General features: G+C 41.7%; 1 protein-coding gene across 6 annotated transcripts in view; it reads right to left on the bottom strand.

The window, feature by feature from the left end:
- Positions 1-26,466, bottom strand: part of TTC7A (tetratricopeptide repeat domain 7A) — a 172,137-nt gene that overhangs the window by 99,264 nt on the left and 46,407 nt on the right. For 5 of the 6 annotated variants that reach the window (XM_042051890.1, XM_042051892.1, XM_042051893.1 and 2 more), the window contains 3 exons: positions 18,255-18,359; positions 9,093-9,210; positions 2,828-2,885 (listed from right to left, as the gene is read on the bottom strand). In XM_042051890.1, coding sequence (XP_041907824.1) covers positions 2,828-2,885; positions 9,093-9,210; positions 18,255-18,359 — 281 coding nt within the window. The remainder of the gene's footprint in view (positions 1-2,827; positions 2,886-9,092; positions 9,211-18,254; positions 18,360-26,466) is intronic. The other variant, XM_042051891.1, reaches the window with a different exon arrangement.

The following is a 26,466-nucleotide window of genomic DNA, read 5'->3' as shown; positions in this document are numbered from 1 at the left end:
AACTTTTGACAGTAGACTCCTAATTTGGAAAGGGACACTGAGGGAGGAATGATTTGATGACAGGAACTGCGCCTGGACCAAACCCAAGGCCCTTACTTCTCAAGCCTGGGCTCTGAGATATTACCTTCCAGTCCATAGCAGGCAGCGGGCACTGCAGTGAAGGGAAGCCCTGGCTAGTGAAGGCTGCAGTGTCTCCAGAACCATATTTGCAGGCCCTCAACGAAGTCTTGTGCAAAGCAGGCAACAAGGGATGGACAACCTGGGCAGAACTGTCCCCTCTCAGACTATGCCAGGCACGAAATTGCAGCCTGAATTTGGTAGCCTGTGGAGAAGCCATTAACCAAGGCAATGATGCAATAGTGTCTTGAGGAACCCAACCTAGGAGGAAAGGTGGGGCACCAGCTCATGCCATCTGGCAGCCCAGTCCAGGAACCAGTGGATTCTCCCCTTCTGACTCACAGAGCTCACTCATAGCTCTGCAGCACAGGGAAGTCATTTCACATGGGAGAAATGGGGAAGAGGAAGGTCCCTCATAGCCAATTAACATTCCTGACCTCTTTCTGGGCTGCGTTCCAGGACACCAGGGAAACCTGCACCTGCATTGCCAGGCCCAAAGTGAGTACAATTAATGTCCTTATGAGGGAGAAATGACAGGCTGACAACACTGGTGGCTAAAACCCATGCCAAAACTATTGATTTGCTAATAATAAACAAATAACAATAAAAGAATTACTTCAGGGAACAAACCACACACCATTTTAATGGCAGTCACTTTTCAAACGCCATCTTGGCCTGTGAGCAAGAGTATGTTGAAGCTGATTTTTATAACTAGTGTCTCTAGAACAAATTAATTTACTACGGACTGAATGTGTCCTGTAACTTTAGAAGTCAAGGTGGCACTCATGTTCTGAAGCAATGCCAAAGACATCAAGGTGCAATCAGTACAGGCAAGTCACTAATTTCTCCTTCCACTTCAAGAAACAAACAAAAAAAAAATACCCAAACAGCCACAAAACCCCAACGAAACAAACAAACAAAAAAAACCCCCAAAAATTGCAAGCAACAACAAAACTTCACAAGTTAGAACCCATCTTTGTCCTAAGGTGTTAGACAGGGTGAGCCACCTCTTTACAAAACGTCTCTTGCAAAACCTTCAGTAGCCTCTCCAGCAATAAATAATATGGGAAAGTTCACAAGAATATAGCAGATGAGATTAATGGTGCTTTTGGAAAGAAACAAAGAATTGTCACCTTACTGCTTATTTTCCTCAGAAGGAATTAGAAAACATTTGATGCAATCTTCCAGCTGAAAAGGCCCCTTACAAAGATGACTGCAGGCCAAACCATGGCCTGAGAGATCATACATGTTCTTCAAAAGGAGGTGAAAAACAAGGAAGGTAAAAAAAGATAAGAAACCAAACTTAGGCATTTAGAAAAACACTAGTAATCAGCTCACTGTCACATTCCTGTTGGCTGAGGTTTGAGTAACTAATGTTTGGCTAGAAGCTTGTCTGCCTCCTAGCTAGAGTTAAGATACCATGAAACAAGTCAAAGCCAATGGGAAAGGTCAAAGGATTAAAAAAAAAAAAAGTTTAAAAGCAGTGCAGCACCACAGTTCCTTAAAATTTGTCACTAGTTAACGTACTACGCTGGAGTCCAGAAACTTGCTGGACTTAAAAGTACACTCCTGATCCAAACAGTGAATGAACAAATGGCTTTTAAAAATTCTCTCTCAGATCTCCATAAAGTAAATATCCAGAATTGTATCTGTGGTTTCAGCTCTTGCACTCACTACAAAACCAGTTTTAAGACAAACATGTTAGGCTCCTTGTTCAGCATCAGCAAAACAGCTGAGATCCATTAACTTTGTTCAACTTGCTAAACCTGTACCTTGGGATACCAGAGATCTCAAATTTTCTTCACTTCTGTAATTATGACCACAACTCACTCACAATTAGGTATTTCAGCCCAAGACATAGACCATACAAGCTTCCATTTAGTTGCCATTTGTAGTCTGTAGGCATCTACATTTACAGTAGGTTGTAAATTGTAAATATAATTGTACAAGTGTAAATAACTGCCTGAACACCACCCAGTGTATTTTGGGTGGTGTAACTTAATCATAACAGAGTCAGGAAGCTCACACCTCACCTCTCTACCCCACAGAATGGACAAAAAAGAGTATTAACTCAAGCAGTTGTACTTGAGGTCTCAAGTGTAGCTGCACAAGAGCATAATTCACAGTTGCTTCCAGGGTGGAGCCATTGTATCTGTTCCCCCCACAAAATACAGGGATGAAGGAGAGGCGAGTGGTGCATGTTTTGTACCCTCTTCTTCCAACAACAGCTCACATAAACACTCATTAGGACAGCAATTATCCTCTCCCCTAGGTGCAGTGGTGCCAGGTCACCCCACAGCTGCCTACACCCTGATGGCAAAGGTACTTTCCCACCATGACGGAAATAGGATTTTAAGCCTGCTTCACACAGGAATTGAGACAAAATTAGCTTTCCACGTTTGCCAGCTGGCATGATGTGAGGAAGCTGCATCTCCCAGCACTGTAGATCTCACTGCAGCTAATTTGGGGCTAAGGTTATTTCTGTAAGGTGGCAGAGCAGTACTCTTACCTTGGATATTCAATCAAATAATCACTGCATTTAGCCATCACAAAAATGGTTTTGACAGACTACTGCTGAAATCTAATGAACTGTTTTCAAACTTTCCAGCAAGGAAGCCTTACACAGAGGAAAAAGAAACATAAAAAGAACAATTTTTCTGAATTCATGCAAAAAATACACAATACAAGCATCTGCAAGATTCCTACTCACCTCTCCAAAGTCTGAAGTGCTTTCTTGTTTAATTCATCCTGAGTGCCCTTCAGACTAGCTGTAGGACAAGATACAACACAATTTAAGAGTTAATTCAATGTTTCAGATTAAATAAATAGATGTATAGAGTATTTCAAACTGGGAGTGTAAACACTGCGGAAATCTGCATGTGATCATTTCGACATGAATTCTCAAATTCATTTTTATTAAAGATGTTTTAAGTCCTTCGTTTGAAATACTGAAGCATTTTTTATTTACATATGCCACTGAAGGGGGCTGGGAGAAGGGGCCATCCACTAACTAGATACCAAGAAGGTAACAGGCCCTCAGCCAGGCTGGTGCAAATGCTAAAAGCAGTAACCTGCAGCACATTCTGACTCAGATACAGACCACCCCCACCACCACTGCCACATAGGAGGGTGCTGCACGTTGAACAGGGAACACCAGCAGCCAAACTTACAGCTCTGTCACAAAACACCACCATCTCTGAGACCACAACAGACATCTAGGTTACTTTAGATGTGGCATTAGCCACTAATGCCCTCCTTCCATGCTTCTAACTACTTGACCAATGGATCCTGCCCAGTATGCTCACTTATGAATGTATAAATTAATTCCTACCTAAAACCAGAAAAAGAAGAGAAGACTCAAGCTCTTGTTATACCTGGGTATCGTAAGATATCATCATCAAGATCAACAGGAACAGAGGAAGAGCTTAGAGGAACATGGCCTTCTGAGATCCAAAATATCTGGAAACCCAGTGATGGTTTTTAGAAATGCACTGGCTGTCTTGTTCTGGTTCTTATGTTTACAGATTTTGTATAGCAGTTGCTTCTTGTTCTGCCTATCCTCAAATTAAGAGCTATTGATCAACAGCACATGGAAGTGATGAGTAGTTAATCTATCAGCAAACACCACCCATGAATATATCTGATTTGATACATCAAGTCAGTGTATGCTCCAAAATAGAAAGTTACTAAGTAGTATATAATAATGCAACAAACCCAGCAAAATTTAAGTATTCTTAAAAGCTATTAAGAAGAAAGAGGTGAGTTCTTCTGCAAGACCTGCAAAGGTAACCAGTTTCTTTGGATTCTGCAATATGTCAGCAAGTGAAATTTTGAAAGTAAATTATTTGCTGCAGCAGCTATAGTGATCAGACTTTTTTTATTCCTACATCTTCCAACAGTTCTTCAAAACACCAGGTTCATTTGGGGGGAACAGCAAGCTTCAGGATTTCCTAATCATAAAGATCAGACTTTGCTTAGGCCACAAAACCTACTCTATGCATTAAAAACTAATCCCAAAATGTGTATTTTAAAGAATAAATTTAAACACATGGACTTTCATGCAAAATGCAGCATTTATTAAAAATACATCGCTCTCAACAGCCTTCAATCAGTCTACTGCAAAATACTGGGAAAAGGTAACAAAGGAAAAAAATTTACAAAAAGAAGAACCAAGATTGATGTAAACAAAAATACCTGAGACACTGGAAAGGATTTGATCATACCTATAAACATCCCTACAGAAAAAAATCTGACATTCTGTTTCTCAGGAAAACTACAAGATTCTTCATTTAAGTTACAGAGCAATTCTGAAGATGTCACACAATAAGAAAGACTGAAAGAAATGTTACTATTTGTCCCTCAAATTAAACACCAAATGGAAAAGCTACAACTTCTACCTTCCACCTGTTAAGACATTTGACTAATGTTCAGCTTGCAGTCAGAAAGAACACAAAATATATTATGGAAATGAAGTGATTACAGCTAGTCAGCTTTGCCTCTGCATTACTGGGAAACAGCATGTGACTCTCACCTCCCACAATATGGACTGCATCTTCAGCTACCATGAAGCTGGAAATCTGGTTGTCCATCTCTAGCTTTGTGTCTGACACGGATGAACACACTGAAACTTGTGTTTGACAATACTGAGCACTGATGCTGCAAGTTAACTATGCATTTACAGGACCTTTACCACTAAGGGAGATAAATGAGGGGAAAAAAAACCCCAACAGTGGAAAGTGACTTGGGGAGAGATGCATAAAAAGAAGCTTGGCCATCAGGTCAAGGGAGGTGATCTGCTCTGCTATCTGAGACCCCCACCTGGAGTGCTGTGTGCAGCTGTGGCATCCACAACACAAGACATGGTTCCATTGGAACAAATCCAAAACAGGGCCATGAAAATGGTTAGAGGGCTGGAAGACCTCTCCTATACAGAAAAGCTGAGAGAGTTGGGGTTTTTCAGCCTGAAGAAGAGAAGGGTCAAAGGAAGCCTTACTGCTACCTTTTAATACTTAAGGGGTTTTTAACCCCTTTTAACTCTTTACAGGCCCCTTTTTAGCAGGGCCTATAGTGATAGGACAAGAGGTTTAGTTTTAAGCTAGAAGAGGAAACATTTAGATTGTATACAGGAAGAAATTCTTTACTAGGAGAGTGGCAAGACTCTGGAATAGGTTGCCCAAAGATGTTGCTGATGCCCTACCCTGAATTATTCAAAGAAATCTGCAACCCACTTGTATCACTGAAAAGCTCTCACTTCAGACAAAGAAAAGCTTGCACTAAGGAAACAGAATCTGGTAGGTCTGATTAAACTTCTAAAATTTATGTTCCATTCTCCCAGGTTGATGACACCAAAGAATTCTTCGGTCCCTACCCAACTTTACCTCCTGCAAGCATGGCTGCTGCAGTTCCATCAACTGAAACAAAATATGACTTATTACTTAGATTAAAAGCTGGAAAAGCAGTCTGACCAATGGGAGAGTGGCACAGGGGAGTTTCTGAAACCTGTAAGACACAGTACTTTTGCAAATGTCACTTGAGCAGCCCAAGATTTATTTTCTGAAGCACTGGGTTTTTAAAGGGGCTTCAGCCTTTCTAAAATGCAACAGGTTCTTCAGCAATATTTTGGTATGTAAATACAAAGCTCTGAAGTCACATTTGAAAACAAAGGAGGACAAGTTCTGTCTTAGCAAAAGCAGTTAAAGCACATCAGGAGTAGTGAATGCATGGAATGAAACGCAGTGCCAAGGATCAGAATCAACACTACAAACAGGGAGAGAGGAATCTAGATCTTATCTTGTCCAATGGATTGAGCACCCATTAGCAGCTGAAGCACAGTCAGGTCTGTTTATGTAATACATTTGTTTTGTGGGAAAGAATTCAATTTGTAATGTGTGAAACTGCTCCTTTATGTGAATCACAACTTAAGAAGTGGGGATGACAGATAAATGGACTTCAAAAATACACTTCTGATCCAAACTAAAACACTGACATGCACGCACCCTTTTGCAAATATCACCGAGTTTTAGAAACTATTCCCTTGTGTTAAGACATCTAATATGGCACAACATACAGTTTTAGCACCCAGAATTATAATTAAAGATTGCACGCACTGGTATTTCCAAAAGCAAAGATTCTAAGTTTGTTCACTAATAATTTATTCACTTCTTAGTGAACAATTGGGGTGGGGGGGTTAACATTAACCAGTGCTGTCAGTACACTGACTGTTAGTAAAATCCACAAAGACTGATAGGGTGAGTTTCCAATTCAAGTCCCTGATCCATGGCCTTCTACCAAAATTTTAAATGAAAACAGACATACAGCACACTCATCTCAGAAAAAAGAATGAGGGACTGTTAAATCTAAAATTATTTCACAGTTTGTGTGGTGGTGATGTGAGATAAGAAGAGCACTTGTATTTCACGATACAATTCTCAACCTAGTCTTTCCTCTTTAGCCTTTGTTAAATTCATTTCACCTTTCCCTGCCTTCAGTGAATTCTTCACCAGACCTAAGGGAGGAAAAGTTGACAATGCAGCTTATGTCAAAACCGGAACTACCGGAGGAAGAGGAGCAGTTTGCTTTTGACATTGACCCACTGGAAACTTATCTGCAGAAAATGGACAATAACTACAAACAGGAGGCTTGGGCTTCTAAGACTGAGGCAAAAGTGGCAATGACTTCCCCTGAGGACACATCTTTCAGCTACTTCAATGAGACTTATTTCAAGAAACATGTAATTAGACATTAAGAATAAGGAAGCTATCCAGCATAAGTTTCAAGAAGTCTTACTTCCTCTCCAGGAGCTTTTTGCAAACCACAAAGAAAAGGCTTTATACAACTCCTCAGTGCCTTTGTCACACAGGAGGAGAAATAATCACTAAAAAGTTATATTAAATAGGAAAGCCTAACTTGGATGGAAGGCTGTAAGCTTTAGAAGGCAATTGGTCAAATGTTTCTGAAACACTTAGCTACCATTGAAAATACTGATTGACTGAAAGTCACCTCAACTGGAAAGTTATTGGAATCACATATACGTACACACAGATGTTTGACTTGTCTGCATATGTCACTAAGAACTGGTATAAATACAAGATTGACAACATGAGGCAGGATTACATCACGGAACTGCTGTCTTTCAGCATGTTCTAGCCTTGCTTCCTCACTGTCATATGCTATTTTTTAACAATGCTAATGAAAAATGTCTTTCTAGTGCAAATTTGACATTTTCCAGTAAAACACAGTTCCATATTCATGACCATCACATGTACACTTTTGAAGGACTTAATCCATTTTATTAAAATATAATCTGAAAGATGGAAATACACTCTTCCTATTTCCCTCAAATAACTGAGTGACTTGCCCTATTGCCTTCAAGGCTAGAGATGCAATGAGAAGGCAGATACATTCCGCTGCTCCAAAACATCAATCAGAGGCTAATCTGAAAACAATCCAAGGCAGTTGTTGTGAAGACTGTTTGTTTTACATAAAAAAGGACACAATATTGAACTAATCTCTTGAAAACTGAAGAGATATCCAGAAAAAGTTTCCAACTCACATTTTGCTGCACCAAAATATTTTTAGAGCCAGAGTACAGCATATGCCTCTCCAACTACATTCTTTAGAAACCACCTTCTTTTCATACTGATGTTAACAAAGAGATTTTAAGGGGCTAACAGAAAACCTATCTCTCAAAATAGTCTCTGGGGTCTTGTATAGCTTTAGAACAGTTTAAACAACATCTAGGCAAAATGCCCTTAAAAACTAGGCTGTTAAGCAGAACTCTATTCCTAGTGGACTTATATATATATATAAGAGAAAGTTCAGGCTAGGAAGGACATACTTTTTGACATGAACTTTCTAGGGAGAACTATTCTGAGACAGAGAAATGGAGAACTGGAGAGAGCTGCGGTGCCTGTTAGCCTCCAGGATGAAAAGCAGTTCTCAGAACAGCTGATCAGACGTGGCTGGCTGAAAAACTACACCAACTTGTGCTACTGAAGAGCACAAAAACACTTTCTCATACACATGCCTTGCAGAATTCTGGTGTAAGTTGCAAGGCCAGCATAGTCCATGACAACATAATAAAGTAATTTTAGCTTTGATTCTTTGCTGGAAGAAGTTGGTTTGTTTATATGAAACCTACCCAACAGAAAAGCCATTGCTTGCATGAGGGCAGGACTGCCAAAATGATTAGGAAAACACACAAGCTCAGCCATTATTCAAAGAAACTGTGTTAGAAGGCCTCCTACCTGTGTTAGAAGTCACAGAATAAGCAAAGACTGTTCCCACCTGTGAGCTTGATGAAGGTCAGAGCTAGAACTCTCCCAAATACTTCAAGCCCTTCTGACTACAAAGCACCAAATCTGCAGGAGCCCCTTGGTCACTCATTCAAGATCCAAGTAAGCAGCATTAAAATAAAATACTTCTTAGATTCAGTGGTCTGTTTCTAGTCAGCATCCACACCAGTGAGGTAGGTATTTTTATCTTGTTTACTTCTAAGTAGAAAAAATAAAAGACATCACAGAGAGGTTGAATATCTGTGGGGACTCAGTATCACGCCAGGAACTGCAGTGAGGCATTTCTGACTCCAGTTCTTGGATTGTATTTCTTTCTGATTTATGAGTGGGTGACAAAAATATGAAAATAGATGGAAAGTTTGACTTCTTCTTGTGTAAGAAAGTGAAAGAAATGTATTACAAATATTCAAGTAAAGCACACCAAGCATTGTCAGCTACACTCAGATTATCACCCCCTAAGTAATGACCTGCATTTCTTCCTTTACCTAAAAACTTCACTTTTATTACCACAGAAGACAGTTCTCTGAGCAAGTGAACAGTTCCCATTTATCTTGCAATCTGATTGTTTTTCATGTCTAGTCAGCACTGAAAGCAGATTTTCTGATAGATTTCCATTGGTTGCACTGAAGACTTTGAACAAATGCTCTCCATACAACACACTTGACAAACAAGGTAACTCACCATCAGTAGCTTGAAGGCTGTATGTCAGGCCCAGTGCCAGGTAACCCTTTGCTAGGGACTCTCCAGCATCCTCACCCAGGTCTATCACCATTTTAGCAAAGTGTTCTCCTTCTTCCAGCTGCAAAAGAGGTAGGTTGAGACTTACAGGCATTTCTCTCTACTCGCTTCAATAAAACGTGCCATTAAGCTTACCTGTAAGTGATCTGAGAGCCATTCACACAAGGGCTTTCAGTGATCCCAGTGAACACTCAAAAAGGACGATGCAGAAGGTCAGATTAGCAGACCTTGGTGCAGAGTTTTGAGAAAGGTTTGGGTTTTGCCACCCAAACTCTTTTCAGATGTTTAAGATCAATCAAGGGCACTATCTTATTTTATAGTTCCCTTCAGGCTCCCTTCAATCATGCAACCTTAAATACAAATGCTGGATAAGCTGGACTACTTACATGCTATCCTAGCACTAGATGGAAAGGTCTAACATGTTTCTTCCCACAAAGATGACCGTTCAGTTTTACTGTCTGATTTTTTTTAAACTGTAGCAAATTCTACTTTCTTTTACCACTACAAGAGTAAAACAGGAAAGCACTAACTTCTCTGAAAGCTCTCAGCTGCTGCTTGCAGTTCTGCTGCCACAAGGACGCAGAAATTGCAGGACCAGAATTTTGATCTGAACTACCACAAGACCTTGGCAGCTCTTGCTGCACTAGCCACTTTCTGCATCTTTTGCAAAGACACAATTTCCCTGAAAATGCGCTTTATAGTATAGATAGTAACTGGAGGAGAGAGCAGTCACAATCTCTCTGGGGCAGCCTCCAAAATGAGGATATATGTAAGCTGGTCTCTTCTTACTACAGCACAGCCTGCTCCCCACAACCTTCCTTTCTACACAGATCTATCAGCATCTGTAAAACCCAAGTTAATGGTAATTTTAAACAAAATGAGTAAGTTAAATATTTTATTACAGAATGGAGGGTTTCTCATTTCCAACTTCGAACTCTCATTAACATCACTCACTCATTTTAAGTAGAAAAGACTAAGACCTGTAGACTGTACATACCTTGAAAGGTGTGAGTTGGAGAGACACTGGCAAAACTCTTAAGTAATGTTTGAAAGATAGAGCCTACAGGAAGATCTCCTTTCTGTACAAGACACTATGCAGATCCTGTCAACCATAATCAGAGTCATCCTTAATCAAGAAGCAGACATCATTATACCATCTGATAAATCCTCCTTTTGGAAACTTTTATTACATGACAATTGACTTCATGGGATGCAGTTGTTCAATTATGAGAAAGTACTTTTTTCTTTGAAATCCAGCTGGTTTAGACACAAGTACTGTGTATGTGTGCCCTCTTAATACTCAGCTTTGTCTGACTTCAGCACCTCATGGCTCCTTAAACACCTAAAATGACTCATCAGTAAAAAACTGGAACTAAAATGCAACATTAGACAATAAATCTCCCTTCTGCAGTGATCAGTTAATATGCTACCTATGAACAGAATCTATTTGACTTCATGTAGCATCCTGTCAATGAGCCTCCTAGTCACATCACTTGAAAATATTCAGGTGACAACACTAACTAATGGCTTCATGAACAAACAACCTGGGATTTAGTAGATGATATCAAACATAAGAAAAAGACTACTGTTAACGTAAGCCTGAAGAAAGGCTGAAAAGTGCAAGTGAAGAAGCAAATCTCCTCTGCTTGGATTTCTTCCTCACTGGTACAACTCCCTGAGGCCACAGAATTCAAACTAGATGTAGAACAACAGTTCCCCAATTTCTGTAACCTCAGATCAGTCATTCCAATGACGAACACATACATTATCATCAAACCCTTTCCTGAAAGCACTATGAAAGCAGTAGTCTTGCTAATTGCCTGGTTAGCTGTGATTGTGGAAACCACTAACTGACACAGGAATGCCTCTTATGGAATACCTGGACTTACCAACTAAACTGCAAGGCCTGTCTTTGAGGGTATAATCCAAAGCCTACAAAAACCACTGGAAACAGTCCCACCTACTTCAGTAATGTTCAGATAAGACCCTTAAACTCTGATCACATCAGGAAGACTGAGATTTGTTTCAGGAGATTTCTTAACCTGTCAGTAGCCCTACCAACTTCCCTGCCACATACTGAAATGTGTTCTGGACCAGAGCCTAGGAAAATGGAAGAAGTGGCCCATGACTTGCCACACAGAAAAAAAACCCAAAAAACAAAACCCACAAATGGACAAAAAAACCCCATCCTATAAAACTATAACACAATTCTTCATGTCTCATAAACTTTTATGTAAGACATGAAATCTCTGCAGCCTGAAAATTCATTATGCACCTCTTTGCCACCATAAACAACTAGATTCCCACTCTCTTTCTTCATTGTTTCTCCTCTTCTCCCCACACACATTTCATCCAAGAAGTCTCCATTAGATGAAGAAAAGAGCTATACAAGGAATTCTTATGACTAGTGAACAAGAGTAGGGGTAGGTAGTGTGTATGGAAAAAAAGATTAAACGAAAAGTTTGAAGCTGAAATAAAGAAATGTAAAATTAGAGAGATTCTGCTCCATTGTTTCTCTGAACGGTCACCTGATGGTATTTTCAGTCAGAGACTGGAAATCTCAGAGACAATGCATAAATCAGTAGTGCACCATTCAGCCTTCTTGTCTGCCAGCTACCCAGGGCCACCTGTCAGTATCAGATTAATCTAATAAATGTATAGTTAAAACCGCAGCTTTTCAGAGTTCAGGCTGAAACAGCGCTGCTAGCACATCTTGTACACATTTATTCATACTAAACACTAGTGGCACTTTGACCAGCCACAAAGACTCTTATGAATGCAAACTTAGGTCAGCTGAAGTTTGCTTTGAAAATAAGTGGCCTCACAAACTCCAGCACAGCTGGTTCTGTTTATGAGAACGTTTACTTTGCCTTCTTACAGCACTCAGACACTTCCCCTGCCAGCCCTGCTGTGGCAGCCATCTGCCCCCTCTTCTTCCATTCTCCTACTCTTCAATCACTCTGGGCAAGTGTGAAAAGCCAAACCTTTCACTCACATCACCCACTGTGAGGTTTCAACTCTCCAGTGCATCAGTCTTGTGGATGGCCTAGCCAACTGTGAATCTGAAAGTACTACCTGAAACAGGAGTAACTCCCTTGGGACACACTTGGGGTAACCAACTAAACTGCAAGAACTACCAGATTGCAGTCTGGATAAAAGCTCCCCCTCCATACACCCGAGTGAGGGACCAGCAGTGAGCCTGAGCTGTGATCTGCCAATAGAGCTGTGTCTGTGGGGGTCCTTAAGGATATGGGATGTCTCCAGTCTGTATTGTGGAGATGAGAAAGGGAGGAGGGAAGGCCTGCCACTTGTTATTCTCTTAGAAGCAACAAAAAGCGAAGTCTCAAAGCCATACCTCCAACTTGGCCCTTACTGTTCTTACATTTTTCTGCATATTTTGCACTGAAAAGCTGGTGGAGAGAAGAGTAGCATCCCGGGTTGCAGGGAGAAGTTCCCTGCCTTCAAGACCTGCATGGAAGAAAGAAGGCATGGGGGAAAAACAACCTAAGAACTTTCTGCATTTTGAACTCCAGCTATATAAAGTATCAGGAGGCACCTGCAAGCACTAACTAAACAACCCCTCCACCACACCAGAAAGCAAACACCTGGCACCTGGAGTGAGACAAGATGCCAAACCGTGAACTGACACCAATGAGATGTAATACTGTGGGGTTGGCTGGGGTTTTTTTCCCCTTTCACTTCCTCCTTTATATTTGATAGAAAAAGAACAGTTGCTAGCTGTACTACCCTGAGGGATATTTCCCCTGGTACAGAGAGTGGCTGTTCCAGCCACCACTGTTACTTGGCCACAGGTTTTGGTGTGTGCTCAAGCCAAGCCCGGAGGCATACTGACAAGGGAGCGGAGAACAGCAGGTGCTGTCCCCGGCCTAATGCCACCCAGCTGGTGTCCAACTGCCACCCAGATTGTTTTTAGAAAAGCTCAAGCCCTACCCCACTGAATCAACAGTTTCCAGGACTAAGTAGGAATTGCATTTCTCACTAGCACACATTTAGTGTTACTAAGGACAAACAAATCTATGATGTACAGCAGCATGAAAACAGCACTTTATTGTGCCAAAAAAGAGGAACATGCAAAGGAAGAGGCAGGAAATACATGAAATGACACTGGACTTAGAACAGCAGACAAGGTTAATGAAGCAGGTGAATTTGGACACCAGTGACACTTAAGAATACCCAAGCACTTAAGAGATCAAAATCCTACAGAATGGGTATCTATACAAAATAACACATGATATTAACAGTTGAATTGACCTCTTCTTACCATTTTTATTACACTGGGTTGTAGCTATAGAGACTAATCCAAAGAGAAGAATGAATATACATATTGTGAAGTGAGAATGCTAAGAGGAAAAATGCATAGGAAGGAAGTAGTCTATAAGGCATAGTCTAATGAAAAGGCTTTGTCCCACAGCTATTTACAGCACACAAAGCTAATCATGTTACATATGTCAGAAAAAAAGTCCTCCGCTTTTTATCGCTCTATAGTCAGCATTCACTCTTTGTGTCACCATTGTTAAGCCCACCAATTTACTCTGTGTAAACTCAGCCCCCAGCACTTAGCAATACTCAGGCCTTTCCTCCACTGTAGCTAGAGTGGTTTGTTTACAAAGGCAATGCATAGAAGACAAAATTCTTGGTCATTTTTAATGTCTAAAACCAATGGGATTGCCGCAGTAACAGTAGTGGTGATGTAATCAAGAACATCTTTTAAGAGACAGAAGAAATACCTAGTAGCTTCCCTGCTTTCTCAGCAGCCTCTCACCCTGGTGATGCCGATCCTCTCGGATGTCCGTCAGCAGGCAGAGTAACTCCAGTAACAGGACTAGATTTGATCTTTTAATATTATTCATACTGCACTAAGACCTAAGCACTTCCAGGCAATTCCAGGGCTCCTAAGTGACTGGGTACAAGCACATGCACAGCATTTATTATCTACAGTGGCAGGGTCAACAACAGACAGAAGGGGAGAGAAGCACTCTCTGATTAAGTGGTCTGTGTGAGTAATGAATGATAAGCTGTTACCTCAGAAGTATGCAGCTCCTGCCAACCCCCCCGACACACACACCGTGATGTCCTGACCTCATGGTATGCCTTACTCAGTTTTTATGACTCCTTGCACAGTCTACTCCAGCCCAACACCACTTCTTCTCCCTTTCCCTGACTGATGGCATGATCTCTGTCTTCTCAGCAAAGTGCTGCAGCAGAGCACTTTGCTGTGTATACTAGTTGAAAGAAATGTCTGAGGTACAGCACATCCTGTGCTGAAGCTTTCACCATGGGACGAAGTCCTTTGAAAAGCTCAAATTAGATGATAATACTGGCATCATTTGGTGCTACCCAAGGTCTAGCATGCCACCACTCTTGCTATTATATGAACTGTGGGGCAATGAAAACTTTAAGAACATGCCTCATGTCCTCCTGCTTTCTGTCAGAGCAGAGTTCTAGAAGATTCAAGCCTATCCTAGGACTACAGTCCATTTTGCTCTATGTGTATTTACAATGTTTTCAACATGCCTCCATTGAAACCAATGGAGTAAAAGGCAAAAGAAAGCATCAGAGTAACCCTAAATGCCTCAAACAAGGCTCTTAAAATGGAGAAACTCAGGATTTAACACTTGCCTGTAGGCAGAAGTTCTGATTTTAGTATTTTCACAACACCTGCCATAACAGGATCCTGAAGAACCTAGATTAGTAGTGAAATTAACAGTACTGTACTATTAAAATATTAAAAACAACAACTCATACTGCAACTCAAAGTCACTGCCAAAATAGGCAAGTGAGCATTCAGCTGAGGCCGTGCCAGGGAAGGCTGAGTGAAAGAGGAAATTGTAGCAAGCCTTTTAGTAAGCACAACTCTGAATTTATAGTGGAGCAAGGCAAGACAACCTCAGTATGGACATGTTCCAGTGCAAGCTACTTCAACTTTCCTATGGAAATTTAAAACAATACTCTGACCTACAATAGTGAAAGACCTCATAGTGCATTCTGGAAAGCTAAAAGACAGCTGGCTAAACACAAATGGGCTTTGTGTTCGCTTGACAGAATCATCCACATGCAAGTTCAGCAAACTGTTGTGCTGAAACCCCAGCAAGCTGGAAGGCTTAGCATCATGTTGCCTCAAAAGTAGCTCTGAGCCTACTACAAAAACATTTAAAACACCTGTGTAGTGGTTTAGATACAATACAAAAGTTCCAACTCTGCTGTACAAGTCTGACTGCATCCTGACCATACAAATGTGGCTTACACACGTGCACTAGTTTTGAAGCTGCTCTGGTCCTCCAAGTCTACTGGCTTAAGCTTTAGAATTAATAAAGTACTGATTTATTGTTTACACTGGGTTTTTTGGTTTTTGTTTTGGAAAACCTGTAACTCTTGAAAACATAGCCAAAACATTGCTTTTACCACACAGTTGTTTACTGCAGGCCCAATCCTAAAACCTAGTGGTTGATGAGACAGATCATCTCCTGATGTAAGCCAGCATGGTACCACTAACATGCCAGAGGAGTACTGCCAACTTACATCAGCTAATAATCTGGTCATGCTGCCACAACAGAAGCTGGAGGAAGCTCAGTTCTTTTCTGCATCAGGCTCTGTTATATATTGATTTGCATGGCACTGTCTGAATGCATCCACGTTTTCACTTTGATTTGTTCTGCACTGAGAGATTATTTCATAGATGTGATCTGAGCATCCTCAATGTGGTAAATCACTATAGTACATTGCAATTAATTTTCTGTTTTCCCTGTTCTTCAAGTGTGCTGAGACACCACATACAAAGCCAGCAAAATGAGTTAAGTGATCACTAGATTAATCACAAAAGAAACTGTTCTGTGCTTCTCATGACATTCTGTAATTATCCATCTGCATAAATGTTGTGTTTGGGGGTTTTTGTTATTGCTAGTAACTGAAAGAAGACTAAAGTACTGCTTGCCCATGGGCTATAAACAAACTGGCTACAATACTGCACCACACAGTAGACAGATGCAGGACATAAATTAGCTGTTTCATTTAGATAAATGGTCATTTGATTTCACCCTTTTCCTGCCTTGCCAGCAATCAAGTACACAGATATATTTCCTAATTGAAAAATTAATCATATTTTATATGTCCTGAAAAGGAAGATATATTTGAGTATTTGTAACTGCTAATATTTGTCCATTAGACTGTTCCTGTCCCATGTCTATCCTCCTTTCTATTTATACTGGCATTGATCAGCCTGTTCACTTCCAGTTTAAATTATTCAATTCTGATTTGATTGCCATGTAATTTAAATGCAAATAATTACTGTAAGGATGACATTTAGAAAAACAGCTCTGCTAAGCAGGAAGGTCTTTATTAGGCACAGGAGTCTACCAGTAATATCAGAAGCACCCCTTTGACTAAGAGACGTGGGAACCTATCATTTCAGTTCTTCTGAGAGATGCTCTTATTTCCCTCTGACTCCCCTTAGTTAAAACTCTTCTATATCATCATCAAGTTTGGTATGAGGGTAAAGCACAGGCCACTGACTGAAAGAAGGGGGAAGGGAGTATTTTTAATTTGGTTTTAATTCATAAGGCTGTGCTCTAGATAACTGCAGTAAAATTATCCTCTTGTGAAATCGTAATTTTATTTCATAATGCCCCCCAGTTCTGAGCCAGGGTCTGATTGAGTAACACTGAAAAGCAATAAGAAAGCAGTATGTTGAAGAAAAAAACACTCTTGTTTTGAAATTATCAAAACCAGCTCATTTTTCTCTTCTTCCCTTGCCTTTCCTACTTTTTAGGGTTAGCCAGTTGTTTTATCAGCTCTGCCATGTATGAGAAGTCTGGAGATACTGGATTGCCCAAGATGGAATTGAATTATAGCCTCACTGTCTTTTCAAAATAACAAGGTATTTTTATATGCTAGCTGTGCTTTGAAAACTTCATCAGACATAGTAAGAACAGCATTCAACACAGCTGTAATGCCTCGCTTTCACACTGTTTTAACATCTCAGAATCAGAAAGAACCTTATTTGCTTTATTTTAAAAAATAACATTCACTGTGAATGTTATTTTATATCCCTGAATGACTTCAAGCTTTCAAAATTTAGAGACTGAGCTGTGGGTACAAGGGAGTTAAATTGCTCCAAATGTAGAGTAGAAGTAGGTTGGGCAGTTCAGCAAGGATTCCCTGAAGGCCCTCAGACCTGAAGATTTTTCCTAGAAAAAGATGCTGCCCAGCTTTTGCTGACTCACATATAAGCTTAACCATTATAGTTTGAACAGTCATTCAAAAACTTACATAACTTCATTCAAAAACATACATAACCAGACATCCTCCCCAATGGTGGTATAAACTAATACAACTCAAGCTTAGCTGAACACCAGCTTCCATCAGAAAGGGATGTAGAAGGTTGGGAGGCGGGATGAGGGAACAGAACAACAGCAAATTGCCTTCTACAACTTTTTACCAAGACCTGTGCAGATTCTTCTGGCATTTTCTTTCATGTTTTCTTGCATCTGTGTTTTACTTCTATTTAGCAGTTGTAATCCTTCACTGACTGCAGGGACACCTCGTGGTGAGGACAGGTGAGAACAGCAGGCTGCCGTGTAGTTAATTAAACCAAGTAGCAAAAGAGTGACAGATGTTTCGGCTCCTTTGGATAACCAGAATTTCACGGGCACCAACTTCCACTCCCACTCTGCTTCTGGGGCGTACATGAACACACTGGGGACACAAAACACTGACACAGCAACTTCAAGAACAAAGGACTGAGTTGTCCAGCAGACCTCAACTGTCTAACAGCCCACTTGTAACTATTAGCTTGTGTCTTCCAGGGGCTAGAAGAGTGGCCGATTCAATGTGACACCCAGTTGAAGCAGCAGTCCTCAGAACGGCTGTTATGGCTTTCCTCCTCCTCCTTTCTCTAATGTGCCAGCAAAATACATTTAAATGACTCACTGCAAACCTTCCTGCAGGGACTTTCATTTTTTATAGAAGGCACACACGTGTGTATGATTTTTAGCAGGGATTCCCTTTCTCCCCACTGCAACTACACTGTGGCACTGCCACTGCAGCACCTAATCCGTTACATAATAAGAATTGCATCAGCTTGCTTACCCAGTGCAGTGACCCAATGCAGACCTTGGCAGCCAGAAGAGGAACGGTGGGATCTGTAGGTCGCAATTTAGCGCACTCTTTGAGCACTGACACAGCATATGCCGACTGGAGGAGTGGGAGAGAGGAGGAGGAAACAAAGGCTGATTAGACAATGCTGTTGGGAGTCCAAGCAAAATACTGCAGTGGCATGTACAAAGAAGTGCTATGGAGAAAAGAATCACAGGTCAGCAACAAGTTAGCAACTTTATTCCCACCTCCACACACAGACATGCGTGTACACACACGCACACAAACACACACTCTCCCACGCTCACAGGAAACACGCCAAAGAAGCAGCCCTGGCTGTGCACTTCACAAGAAACAGTTTTCCTTAGCTATCAATGCACTGGTTATTTTAACTCTGCCCTCCCAATACATGAGAACTCTGCTGTAATTTTCCTTGCATATAACCATCTTCCAGTAAGCCAGGAAAGATCATAAAGAGTTTATCCTCCAGTACGTTCACATTTTAGGCCAACTCCACTCACAGAGGTTTCTGCAGCTAAAGTAATCTGCTCAGTAGGTTCTTTTGTGTCTTCTCCATTTCCAGGACATACAAGAAAGCAGCTGCGACCCCACCACACAAAGGGTGGAGCAAGCAACTGCAGATCAATACACTGTTCAGTGGGTGATCCAAGCATGCGTTAGAAAGCCCATAAAACTCCTGCTGTCTTTCTGGTGTTAGGTTACCATTAATGAGGATGTTTTTTAAGATTAGCACTTACACAGCCCTTTTGATCCAACGTGCTCTGCACACATTGCATTTTACAGCACACTCAGGGCTGCGCATTTCTGATGCTTTAAAGGGGAATGAAGAAAGCTCTGGTCTGAATTAGTGACGAGAAGGCCGTCAGTAAGGAGGTGGCAGAAGAAGTTGCCCTACCAGAGTCCCCCAGCCCATCCCACCTGTTCGTCTCACATTTAATCTTCCTCACTACTGACCCCTGATCCACTCAAATTTTCTCATGCTTAAGCTCAAGGGGAAGTTTTATTCTCTTGGAATTTCTCCTTGCATGCCTGTTTTCTCCTAAAGTCTTCCACACAGTCCCAAGACAAAATGTTCCTGCTCAGAAGCACATTGAATAGTCATGGCCTTTCCACATTACAGAAGAGCAGCAACAGAAGCTTGCAAAGTCAAACACTCTGCTACTCCCTCCTATCAGGTCCTGGCCATCCCCTCCTGACCCCCAGGGGCTCTCCCTACCAGAACTCTGACCAGCACAGGCAGATGGGTCTGGTGACTGCTGCAATCCCCTGCAGCAACACCACAGCTTCATATTCCCACTGCCCATCAGCACTTTTCCCCCCTCACACTACACCAAAGTGGGCTGTGCCTGCCAGCTCCTTCCTCACAGAACTGAAGGTCCACTTCTTGCTGCTGAATTCAAAAGCTTGATTAGGAATTTGTGTGGAAGGGAACCTGGGAAAATGGAAAACCAGATGTATACCAGCCATGCCCACGTTAAGGCAAAGAGGGGTTTCATAACCAACGCAGCACAGAGCAAATCCTCGTGCTTGAAAAGCTTGAGTACCGGCCTTGCGGTCTGAACAAGAGCAGCAGCACGCCCTGTATTCTTCAGGTTGCTCCCACTTAAGTAGAGCATCAGGCATGACCAGTAAAAGTGAGGAAGCATTTGCTAATTTAAAATTCAAAATGCACAATTTGCCTAAAGCCAGAAGGAAGCCTGTCTCAGACCAAGGACAGTAATCAACAAACTTTGTCCTAGAGCTTGAACCACTACTTCATCCCTCTCATAAATGTAGACAAGTAATTCAACCCTGAGGTATAGGAAGAAACACGGTGCTGTGCTCTGCTGTTACAAGGAGCCTAGCATCCCTCAGAATGAACCTCTCTGACACCTGTTTGTTCAGAACAAGGTGGTGTCTCAGGTTTTAGTGGCATCTTATTCCTCTCTCTTGCAAAATGCTACCTGCACTGAAAGCAGCTGGTATTCCCAGCAGCATGACGGACATGCTGGAAATCCAAGCATACCTCCGTAAGGTACCTAGGCTGGATATCATCTTCTTGCCCTCCTACCTATGTTCCAGCCCCACAGGTGCTTCCAGAAATGAATAAATGTGACAGCAGGACAAAATGCACCATGACAGCCAGTGTATCTACAGCTGAACCCCACCAACCCTTGTCACCTCACCATGCTAAAGTGAACTGCAAAGGCCAGGTATGTAAAAGGCCATACACAGTCCAGAGCCAACACTTGCAAAAACAGACACAAGCTCAAGCCAGTGGTCATTTCTCAGCTCCCCACCAGCACTGCAACTGTGGGGAAAGCAGGAGGCACCTGGGAGCTGGTGGCAGCTCTCCTGTGGGTTAGTACAACCAGCACTAACACAAATCAAAGCAGTGACAGACCTGTCCTATTTTGGGCCACAGCTGTAGGACCTTCCAAGGTCTACACCAGAAGAGAAGTGACATAACCCATTCTTTGCCAGTTCCTCTTGAACTCTGCTGCCTCCCTGCCTGCAGGACAAGCCAATGCCACAGCCTCCAATACCCTCAAACCACAGAGCCCTTCCCGTGTCTGTCCTGTCCCAAGCCTGCTCAGGAGGCCACTGCAAAGCAGTGGCTACTGAATGCTGCACAGCCGAAGGTCCCACCTTGTGCCTACATCCAAACACCTCAGGTGTGGAGTCACTTTATTACATATGCACTCAGGAGCTTCTGAACATGGGTTTACAGGGCAAGAGGCACAGTTTCCACGCTGCTTCTAAAACATTTACAAAGTTATGTCATTTTAAAGAAGTTTATAAAATTTGCAACTAAACATATGGAGCAGAAGTGGTCTTAGAAACAGGGTGACATGAAGCCTTTCTCCCCAGCTGCACTTTAAAAATTCAAGAGATATTATATAATTTCACCTTGAAACATTTACTCAGCAGATATTTTATACAGATGATGAAAACATTAGTCAAGGAATGACAGGAGAAATAATATCCCACTCCCACAGTGACCTTACTTACAGGAGACTGGCATGACATGTAATATCAAGGTTTCTCAAAGACACTAATTACAGACATAAATAACCAGAAAAAATATCAAACACTCATTATTGAATACAAATATCACTGGTTTGTAAAAATATTTAATATGAAACAGTGTTTGTGCAACATTGAAATACTCTGGTAATTAAAATGTACATATTCCTTCACTTAGTGTGGGTGGACCAGGCAGCCAAGTGCATTGTTTGTGAGATTCACTGCAAGGCAATAATAATTTGATTTATTGGTGAGGCATGTTTTGAGAAGAGCAGAAATTGAATTCCAAGTGAGTACATGCTTCCTACTCATGATTCTAAGCTTCAGAGGGGCTCACATAATAATTCAAGCCAGGATTTATGTTGTTTCTATTTAACTTGCTAATTGCTGGATTATAATGACTGCACTAGAACCAGTTCCCAAGGACTTCAAAATACTAGGTCTTTTGGCCTCTCATCTCCAGCAAGGAATCACAAGGAAGCTATTGGGGAAGGAAAAGGATGGAGAGGACACCATCTCCTATGTCATTACAGCAGCCATAGTTTTGAATGCTATAAGGAAGTAAAATGTGAAGAAAAACAACTATCCAAACACTCCCCATTTACTAACTCAATAACGAAGCATGGAAGCATACTCCTCAAAGATGCTTCCACATAAGCAGAAGAGAACACAGAACATCATACAGTTAATTTTCTTTTTTCCTTTTCAAAATGGCTTGAGAGAACTTGACATCAGTTATGGTAAACCCATAGATGCTGCCCAAATGCCCATTTTCCTAGCTTACTCCAACACAATTTCCATTCTTTCCCCTCCTTTGCTCTCTCACCATACCAAAGCACCAAAGACGGAAGTTAGAGAGCCGTTTCATATTTAGAAGATAAAGAAAACACAGATATAAGTAAAAGGAGGAGTAATTTCCAGACAGTAAATCATGCCTGATAGACTTTGACATGCCATGAACAGTTGCTCTTCTCTTGCACAGGTTCCAAAAACCTCCCTGGTTTTGTGCTTCTTTGGTAATACTTTTCAGCCAGAAGGAAAAATGTTCCTCGAGATGGTGGGTTGGAAGACAGCCTCATTCCCAATTTACCTGGCAGTTTAGTACACAAATGAATTCCCACAACTAGTGCTGCTATATTTCTTGCATTATCCTGTCTAAAAACTGCACTATTTCAAAGGGATTGTGGGGAAGTGGAGGAATTCCTTCATCCCAATGCAAGAATTATTATTCCCGGTGTGCTGGGATTCACAGCCATTTAGATATAAATGACCTTGAACTGACACAGAAAGATGACAGAACGAGCAAGCAATTGAGAACTCTGGAATCATTAGTTTTGCTCTTAGCTTTCCACTGAATTTAGAGATTTCTGTGAATCTCTCAGCATGAACGTTATTCCCCTAAGACATTTACTTCTCTTAACACAGGAACTGACTCTCTCCCTTTTCTTTTACCTCGTGTTTATCAAATTAGAGCACTGGAGTTAAGCAGCTTCAAATACTCCCTCTTAAAAGCACCTCTTACATTCTAAGATCTATAAGCACACATTTGTACTTGCTAATGTGACAAACACCTCACTTCACACTTTCTGTCAAGAAAAGAGAGTTAAGCCTGAAGGCAATTATATAGCCCACCTAGGTATTCTGCTCAACAGTCAGGCATCTTAGGAAATTTCCATTTTTTGTACTATCTACAGCACACAGGCAAACTTCCTTCTAATCTTTCTTTTGCACCAAAGGAAACCAAACTATTGAATATCCCCTAGACAGCTGACCTTTGTAACAGGATCTTTAACCAATGAATGTTCAATATTTTAACTTTCATTCCCCAGCAGTGCTATTTAGGGAGCCATCTGAGGCCTCTCCTGCTCCCAAGGTTCCTGCCTGCAATACAAAGAGAAATGTACTTTTTTTTTTTATGCCAGTTGCCTAGCAACCAGCCTAAGCTTTTGCAAGGATATCAACAGAAGGAACAGCCTAAATCATAAAATTTGTCTGCTGTTGCTGCAGAATTATGTATTAAATATATTTATAACTTTCCTTCTAACCTTCTGGAAAGCTGTATGTTGCCAATACAGGCATGGCTGAGTCAAACTTGAAGCTCCTTGAAGCACTTAGAGACATCTGCTTTTGCTGCACCGTTTAAATAAGGGGAAGGATTCCTTTTTTTTGGGTGCAGCACAGATAGGGGCAGCTCAGACATTAGCTTGTCATTATTTGGCTATGACCAGTGTGTATCAGCAACTTGCTAAGGGCTCCAAAATCAAGAGTTCATGTCTGCGTAAGACTGGTTTCAAAACCTTAAAAATGCTGCCAGCACAAGCTTTGGGCAAGGCTGCAGTATCTCCAACTGCTGAGCAGCCAAAGGGAGCACAGTGACACTGCAAGACTAGCTCTGGGAAGAGCTGGAGCTTTGTCCCTCAGAAACACAGCTGAATGACAGATGCCAGGAAGGATTTGATTATTTCCCTTAGTAATACACCAGACACCTGAAGCATTACACGATTAAGAAAACCATTCGGGTAGACATACGTGACTTTTTTCTTCCCCTTTGCCTTAAAAGGAGCAAACAAAATGGGTAAGAGCAGAAAGGGGCGTTTTGTGTAGCTGAAAGCAGCTTTATCTGCCTGGTTTTGCAAGGTATTACGCTTGGAGCTTACATCCCCTAGTGCCAAGCCTATCCATCTATATGGTAATGTTGACCACTGTCCCTGTGGTACCCTCAGTATAGGCTAGAGGGGGCTGGGGAGGGTCAGCAACAATGCAGTAGTTTCTGAAGTCACACAGTTGCTGTCCTCAAGGCAAGCACTGAGCTGACCGTGCTCTGCAGGGCTGGAGAGCTTTGCGGCCAGCACCACAGGACCCCATAACCACCATCAGCAATCCCAGTACAAGGCCTGCTGAGCATAGTCCTTGCCTTCAGGTACCTGCTTCCAGCTCCACTGAGCTCTCACAGAGGCTTTTCCCCACAGACCCTTCAACTGTTCCCAACCTCTTCCTTTATTCACTCTTGAGGCACTTCATCCCCTCAGTGAGTACACAGCTGAGGGGTGGAAAGCAGATTATCCTCTCCTAGTGGGTACTCCAGACTTCCTTCAGCTGGCCCAAGGCTATATTACTACTCAACGCCCCTCTCAAGAAACACACATCCTAAACCTCTTCACTCACTAACCAAGCTGTGTTGTGGAATTTTTTCAGGCAGACACGTTGAACATGAGTGTGAAAATGTTTCCATGCATTGCATACACTGACGACAATAAACATCCACTGTACTTCAGAGATAAAGACTCATGAGAGTTGAATGGCTCAATTAGGGCACCCAGCACTTTTAGACTACGCAGACTCAGTGTTCACAGAACAATTTCACAGCTATCCTTGAAGAACCCCTCCCTCACTACCCTTAGTAAAATGGCAAATCAGTGTCACTAAACACAAATCTTGTCTCCTTGTGTGGTAGGCAGAAGACAGGCACCAATATTACTTCATGTTGTTCAAGGCATGTATTTTAACACTCACAATGCAGATCTAGGAGACTTTCTTAAGTACCATAAATTTAAGCTAGAGCCTACTCACGATGCACTTCTGAATCTCTATTTCCAGGGAGCTCCAGTGACACTTTGGGATACCCAGGCTAGGTCCTGTGTGAGGACAGTAGGTGTGGAAGGGGACAGAAATCTGAAAAGGGAACATGTAACTGATCCAACTGGTCCAAGGCCAAGGAAATGCTTGCGAGTGCACAAGGACCCTATTACACATCCCTTGTGCTTGTAATACATCATCTAGACACTATGATAATTTTGCCTCCGACTTCAGAAATGTCGGTAGAGCTACCCTAGTCTGCAGGAGAGCTGTGTGCTGGTAACCTCCACGACCTCCAGGGAAAACTGTTTAGCTGGAAAGCAGCAGCAGAGAACAAGTCTAGCCCAAGCAAGTTCTCTTCACTTCTGCAAAGACTACAAAGTCTTTTGCACCGTGTAAAAGAGAGTTTGGTCCTTCCTTTCCCCATGCTGCTCAATACTGGTCACTTTTCCAAAATCTTGAGACGAGCAGACGCAACTGTCTGCACTGGTTTTACTCTGGCAGCAGGACAGTGGCTCATCTCATTGCCTGAGGACTCTGCCAGATGGCATCCAGCTATCACACCACTCGCCACTCAGACTCCAGCCTGTCCATGCACGGCAGCAGAGCCAGGGAGCTGCGATGGCCACTCAGCCTCCAGCTGATATTACCACATAGCCAAGGTTATTACCAGCACAAGCAACTTAAAGCATCTGTGAAGAATTCAGCATTCAGCACCACAGGAACAGGTGGTGCTGCATTAGAATGATTTAAACCTCTTTGGCCTATTCAGAACTGCACACAGGACATATCCCACCATGTCTTTGCCATTGTCTAGGCTTTCCCAGCATTTCCTTTCCCTTCCCATCTAAATTTGCCTACAAAAGTATTTCAAATGTAATGGTGGATTTTTTGTCATTTAAGTATACATGCCTCTCTTGTTCAGTGAATATACAGCTCAGTATAATAGGCATCCCTAAGAATGGGTTAAAAAACAACCAGACCACACCATCTTTCTCATTATGCAAGTTGCTGAGAAACACAGGAAAGTGAAATTGCTGTCACTCCATTATTTCCACCACTTAAGTGGATAAAAGACAGACAGGAAGGTTATGCTTCTCTGAATTTTTTTCATTCACTGTTTTAGGAAGCCCCAAGGCCTGCAGGAACTTACTGAAGTGATGTGCCTATTTTTGTTAAGACACATGCTTTTCAGAATAATGTGTAAACTCAAGCCTACACGTGGTAATGAGCCAAGGTGGCTGGCTTGACATTCAGACTGATCTCTTGTGAAAAATGACAATCACCATTTGGCAATTTTTTGGCTGGCAGAGGAAGAAACTACATTGAAATATGACTTGATCGACTTCATCTGAATACACAAATTAAACGTACCTCTGGTAAAATTCAGCGTAGAATAGAGGGAAAGATAGGATTTTATGGCACTTTTAAGAAGGTCAGAGTTGAAAATCCTAAAAACACATTTAAAAAAAAGAGAAACCAAAATTTCCAGCATTTACAGGTTGATAAAACTGTTCCTGTCACGCCCAGGATTTATGAGCACAATTCGCTGTACTGCAGAACAAGTAATGCTGCAGGATGTGAGGTTTCATTACCAAGAAAT

The sequence above is a fragment of the Corvus kubaryi genome, unplaced genomic scaffold (assembly GCF_017639235.1).
Source record: "Corvus kubaryi isolate FWS band 111438036 unplaced genomic scaffold, C.kubaryi_AGA036_p1.0 76, whole genome shotgun sequence".
NCBI lineage: Eukaryota > Metazoa > Chordata > Aves > Passeriformes > Corvidae > Corvus > Corvus kubaryi.
This window is presented reverse-complemented; position numbering and strand designations above follow the sequence as displayed.